The sequence below is a fragment of the Sinocyclocheilus rhinocerous genome, unplaced genomic scaffold (genome assembly GCF_001515625.1).
Source record: "Sinocyclocheilus rhinocerous isolate Xijiao unplaced genomic scaffold, SAMN03320098_v1.1 scaffold768, whole genome shotgun sequence".
NCBI classification, from domain to species: domain Eukaryota; kingdom Metazoa; phylum Chordata; class Actinopteri; order Cypriniformes; family Cyprinidae; genus Sinocyclocheilus; species Sinocyclocheilus rhinocerous.
Genome location: NW_015634483.1, coordinates 802,000 through 807,990, shown reverse-complemented (window position 1 = coordinate 807,990; position 5,991 = coordinate 802,000). Strand labels below are relative to the sequence as shown.

The 5,991-nt window shown below is 36.3% G+C and overlaps 1 protein-coding gene across 1 annotated transcript in view; it reads right to left on the bottom strand.

The window, feature by feature from the left end:
* Positions 1 to 2,082: 2,082 nt before the first annotated feature.
* Positions 2,083 to 5,991, bottom strand: part of LOC107745655 (cytochrome b-c1 complex subunit 2, mitochondrial-like) — a 17,006-nt gene continuing 13,097 nt past the window's right edge. Inside the window, exons 10-15 of the mRNA XM_016559579.1 lie at positions 4,757 to 4,956; positions 4,590 to 4,670; positions 3,256 to 3,332; positions 3,000 to 3,153; positions 2,553 to 2,645; positions 2,083 to 2,333 (exon numbers count right to left, since the gene is read on the bottom strand). Coding sequence (XP_016415065.1) covers positions 2,562 to 2,645; positions 3,000 to 3,153; positions 3,256 to 3,332; positions 4,590 to 4,670; positions 4,757 to 4,956 — 596 coding nt within the window. The 3' untranslated portion in view covers positions 2,083 to 2,333; positions 2,553 to 2,561. The remainder of the gene's footprint in view (positions 2,334 to 2,552; positions 2,646 to 2,999; positions 3,154 to 3,255; positions 3,333 to 4,589; positions 4,671 to 4,756; positions 4,957 to 5,991) is intronic.

The window sequence follows — 5,991 nt, the reverse complement described above, 5'->3', positions numbered from 1 at the left end:
TTATGGTGCTTTATAATGTTTTTGTGGCTTTCGTGGGGCTTAACAATAACACAGAATAGTATACGCACTATATCGGATTTGGATCAGTCTCGTCTGACCGATACCCCGATCCAGCAGAAAATGCCAGTATCGGAGCGATACCGATACTGAATATCGGATCGGCGGACCCCTAACCCTTTAACCCGAAACACAAAATACAATGCGTAATTTAAAATGCAGGTAAAAACCTGTGAATTCTTTTCTTAGAGTGTAGCATACTGACTACTAATACACTGCTTAAAACTAATTGTTCAGAATGTGTAGTTTTACTAGTTTACAAGCTAAAAAAAAAAAAACTTGTAATCGTTCAAAAAATGTGTAAATGTTCAATAATTCAATGTTGTATATAAAAAGTTATTTATATTTTAACATTATATTATGCATTTATATTATTTTACGAAACAAATCTAAATTAACATATAAAAATATATTTTTATTGAGATTTGATGTAGTGACACAATTTTGCGTCGTGATTACGTAATGACGTCATCACGCAATGACATCACAACGTCATTTAGCAACTTTTAGCAACAAATCGACCTTCCTTTAGCAACTTCCCCTGAAAATTAGTTGGCAACAGTGATCACTAGGTCAGAGTGAGATCGAAACAGATCCCAGTGATGTTCTATCATGCGACGCAAGACGACAAATCCATGACCGTAAACTGATGCCCCCCTATATTTCTGATACAAAGGACAATTGAATTTGCAATGTTCATTTTGTCGCGTCTAGTGTGGTGAAAAGACAAGAAAATATGTCTAGGCATATCTCGCCCTCAGATTCACCAGTACAAAGTGAAGACTGGAGTAATGATGCTGAAAATTCAGCTTTGATCACAGGAATATAGTATATGTTAAAACATTCAAATAGATATTTTAAATGGACACATTTCACAACATTATTTGAACACTACATTTTTAATAAATAAATGCAGCCTTGGTGAGCATTGAGACTTACTAAAAATAAAAAAAAGAGAGGGGGAGCAGGACGGGGCCTGAAAATATTTTTCTCTACAAAAGGGGGGCCCGGCCGAATAAGTTTGGGAACCACTGTCTTAATCGCTCTCCAGAATAAAATGCTATTGTAAAGCCTAGTCAGCGTAGTTATCAATGCACAATCAATGCACATTATGTGTTAATAATTACCAGAAATTGCTGCAAATATAGTGAAACTGCTGTCTGCCCTGATTAAACCCATTCAAACAGCGCGGATTTGTTTGGAACTATCATACTCTTTGGAACTATTGAGAGCTCCATGGACCACGTGACTGTGTGGCGGCGAGATCAAAGCATGTCGCAACTCTCTCTCTCTCAAAGGCTGAACGAAGGTCTTACGGGTTTGAAACGACATGAGTAATTAATGACAGAATTTTCATTTTTGCGTGAACTAACCCTTTAAGCATAGATGCTTAATTTGAACAGACACAAAATGTAATAAAGAGAAAACAACAACTATACTGGAAAAAATATTTTACAACTAGGTAGAAGTAATTTATATTTTATACATATGAATACTGTAGTGAACACAATAAGGATATTAAAGAACGCAATACATTTTATTAAATAAATTGTTGGACAAGGGTGTTTGTATGTTCTTACCTGGCATATGCTTAATTTAAACCAGTTAAAATTTGTGACGTGTTGTTTATTGTATGAATGAACAATTCTCTCCGGGATCTTAATAATAAATATTATATTACACAAACCTAAACCAACTTTTCATGAAAGTGTTCCTCAGCCTTTTGACCAGATCACAAATTTTTTTCCTGACATTTTTTGCCAGTCATTCACGATCGAGATGATCTTTGACATTCTGATGACTTTTTGCCACTTCAGTAGAATATATTTCCAAGTTTTCATGGATGTTTGAAGCCTGTTTATTGCAAAAACAAAGCAGTAAAAAAAAACACTAGTCCGTTACCATTAGTTTATATTCAGATTTCAAAAAGGTAATATTTTTGTATTTAATTTCAGTGCAGCTGGATACATTGGTGTTATAAAGAAGCTGTAAGAGGATCACAAATCACAACTGGTTTCATAAATGTTTGTTGGTGTTGCAAGATACTTTATTAATGTACATCTATACATTTCAAATGGACAAGTGCTGAGTTCTTCTTTTCAGATTACTCCACTTTATATATTACAAATATCAAGACCAGATGTTGATGACAAACTTATTATTATTATTATTTTTTGGACAGGAATAATAAAGATATCCTGAACATGTCCTCATTTCATTATAATGAAATGAAGAGTTAGATACTGCTGAAAGATCAAATGTTTGAGAGTACTGATGTGTGCCCATCAATCAAATGGACAAGTGCTGAGTTCTTCTTTTCAGATTACTCCACTTTATATATTACAAATATCAAGACCAGATGTTGATGACAAACTTATTATTATTATTATTTTTTGGACAGGAATAATAAAGATATCCTGAACATGTCCTCATTTCATTATAATGAAATGAAGAGTTATATACTGTTGAAAGATCAAATGTTTGAGAGTACTGATGTGTGCCCATCAGATTTCATCAACAAAAGGTGTGTTGACCAAGTGTCCACTGGAGGCCATAGTCTTTTTGCCAGACATGAATTTGTTTGCAACCTGAAAAACAAATGAGACCAACATTGTTATACAAAATTGCAATCCAAAATCCTTAAAATGAGATAAACTAACAGATACACTACTATAGATACCTATTTATTGCTATTTTCAGAATATATTTTTAAAATAGCTTTATAGTACAATCAACTATAGTAAATAACACCAATAGTAATACAGGAATTATGTAGTGAGCAAAAAATATTAAACATTTTGTAGTACGATAATACGATTCTCTGAGTTATTCTTCAGTTCACAGATTGTCAATTCCCAGGGTTGAACGCAAGATATGATATGTTACATTCCTTGAGCCTTTACACTGGGTTACCATTACCCTAAGAAACAATAGTTGCTTACGTTGACAACATCAGCCGAAGACACAGCATTGATTTTCTGGGTCACAGCCTCGGGGGAATGGTAGGTACCCTCTGCCAGCACTTGTGAACCAATTGCTTCCATTAAGCCCTCAGAACTCTCAATAGACATCAGGTACTCAGCCGTCAACTGATTCCTGCTCAAACAAAAAGACAAATCATTAATAATTACATGAAAAGACGTAATGAATAAAATATAAAAAGGTACTGCACTCTTGGTCTCAAATATATAAACTCACTTAGCTCTGCTGAGGTCAGCTGCTGCAAGGTTTCCTTGTGCAATGTCATTCACTTGAACGATTGCTGCTTTGATTACCTGAACACAAAAATGAACACTTTAAGAACACATACTTAGGCCCAATCCCAATTCTATTTTATACCCCTTTCCCTTCCCCTTGAAACAGTGTCAAGGGGTAGGGGTGAAAATATTCCCCTAAGAATTGGGACACCACTACTATGACGTCACACGTCATCATACGTCGTCTAGCTCCTACAATACACACACCTATACTGGTGTGCTGGTGTGTGCATTAGAGCCTTTAATTACCGTTCTATATTAATGTGCTGCTTACTGACACACACACACATATCAGAGATCGTGCAGCTCACATCCAGGAGCAAAGAAACTGGTCAACGCTGCCCCACGACTTTTATTAATAACAGTTTAAATACTGAATCGCTACATTATATTTTCCAGCAACGAGAGGATAAAATCGCTGTTTTTTTTTTGTTTTTTTAAAAAGTAAACTCACTCTAAAAAGAGAAACGCAGACGCGCATACACGCAACTTTCATCTCTCTAAATCTTTATTAATGCCAAAAATGCTTACATTTATGTGTCTTTTTGTTCGCGCGGGCAGCCATGTTGCCCTTGAAGCTGGTTTACGCTGAGATAATTCATACCCCGTCGTTTGAAGTGTGGTCCCGAAAAATCTTCGTTTGAAGGGCTATCTGGCCACACACACACACACACACACATATATATATATATATATATATATCTGAGATTGCGCAGCTCACACATCCAGGAGGGGTAGGGGAAAGGAGAAGGGCTAAGGGGTAGAATTGGGATTGGGCCTTAATCTTTAGCTCTCATGGGCAACACCGCAAGTTTTATTTGTGAACTGACTAGACTTAACAACGAAATGTTGCATGCATATCAAAAGCACTGGCTATTTTACACAGACAGACACCATTTGGTTATCCGATTCATTCAAAAACATTAATTCATCCAGGTATGAAACAAATGACTGGATATGTGTGAGTCACTGAATCATGCATTCATGAATGCTCATAGACACTCAACAGTTAATTCTGTTTTTACTTTATTAGGAACTATCTCTGATTGAGCAAAACAGTCAATGGTATTATTGTGGTATATTATAATGCTATATTCATTCTTTGTTTACTGAACTATTGCTTAATTGTGCCTTATTTTTGATTGTGACTTACGACTTTTGATTTATGACTAAAGGAGATGTTTCCTGGGAACCAACGTACAACTTTGGCCTTGCTAACACCATGCACAGAATAAATTCAAGTTGAAACTAAGGCGTGATATAAATCACACGTACATCTTTGGCAGCGTTAGCCTGGCAGATGGTGTAAACTCCAAACAGACCAGAATCCGTGTAGTTGGCATTGAAGGCAGACGCCTGCAACAAAGCAAGACAGACAAGTTACAAAGAGACCTTCGTATAAAGTCTTTTTTAAGCTGAAGGCCACATAAGGTGATACTCACATCAAAGGGCTGAGCGGTGACTTTTGAGATGGCCTGACTCAGTTTGCTTGTAGTGTTGGAGCCTCTCTTGACATGAGGTCCTGCTCCAAGCACATGCTGCAGTATACTGAATGCAGTGGCCTCGGCTGATGTTACACTTGCACCTTCGCTCGCCACGACCGCATGAACCAGTCCTCCTCCAGACTGATGCCTCAGCTCACCTGGAGAACACAGCCAGAAACTAACATTACACAGCGTTTCAGAAGCAGAGCACTTATCTAGGAGCTTCTGACACTATTAATGCACTTTTAAGTTTAGCTTTAAGCATTTTTGAATGCATTATTATTCATTTATTTAGGATCAGACTCATGGCAGATTTTCCAACAACCGTCCAATGATAATAATACGTGCCAATGAGGTGCAATATAGGAATCGTCTTTATTTTAGAGATGGATAAGTTTTATTCCAAAACATAATCAGCTGCCTACCTAGACCGCAAATTTCAAACATATATTATTTAGCAGGACAGAAACAGAGATTCTAGAGGAGCATTTTATTGTACAATATATTTGTAGTCGTGTATATGATAATATTGGTTTGTTTCCCCAGAAGAGAAAGTCTAAAGTGGAAAAGCATATTTTGCTAAAAGTTAATTTTGTCAGCTTTTAAGACAAATATGGCCTGAAACCAAAAGGATACGAACTACAAACCACAAAAGTTAATTTTGTTTATCAGAATATTGCATTATTTTTCATCAAGATGCTAACATCAAACTCTATCGAAATTAACAGATCTTTGGTCTTACGTGTTTTTATGAGGAACACTACTTTTGCAGTGTGTTCCTGTAACTTGGATATTACAGCATGGTGCTAGAGGTGTCAAGATTTTAGGTTTGATTCCCAGGGAATGCACAGACTTATAAAACATACACCTTGAATGTGCTGCAAGCTGCTTTGGATAAAAGCAACAGCCAAATGAGTAGATCTAAATTATGTGTGTTTGACTGTTAGGTGTTGCGGCCCATTTAGCATGATTAACTCTTTCCCCACCAGCATTTTTGAAAAAAGTTACCAGCCACCAGTGTTGCCAGATTGGAAATGTTCAAGTATCGTACCAGAAGCTCAAAATTATCGTATTTGGAAAAAAATTATCGTACACGAGTCAAACATACAGAATACAGCTATTTATCTAAACCAACAACTTTTTGACACGACCTGCAAATTACCACAATAGATAACTAGGCGTACCGTGTTTAC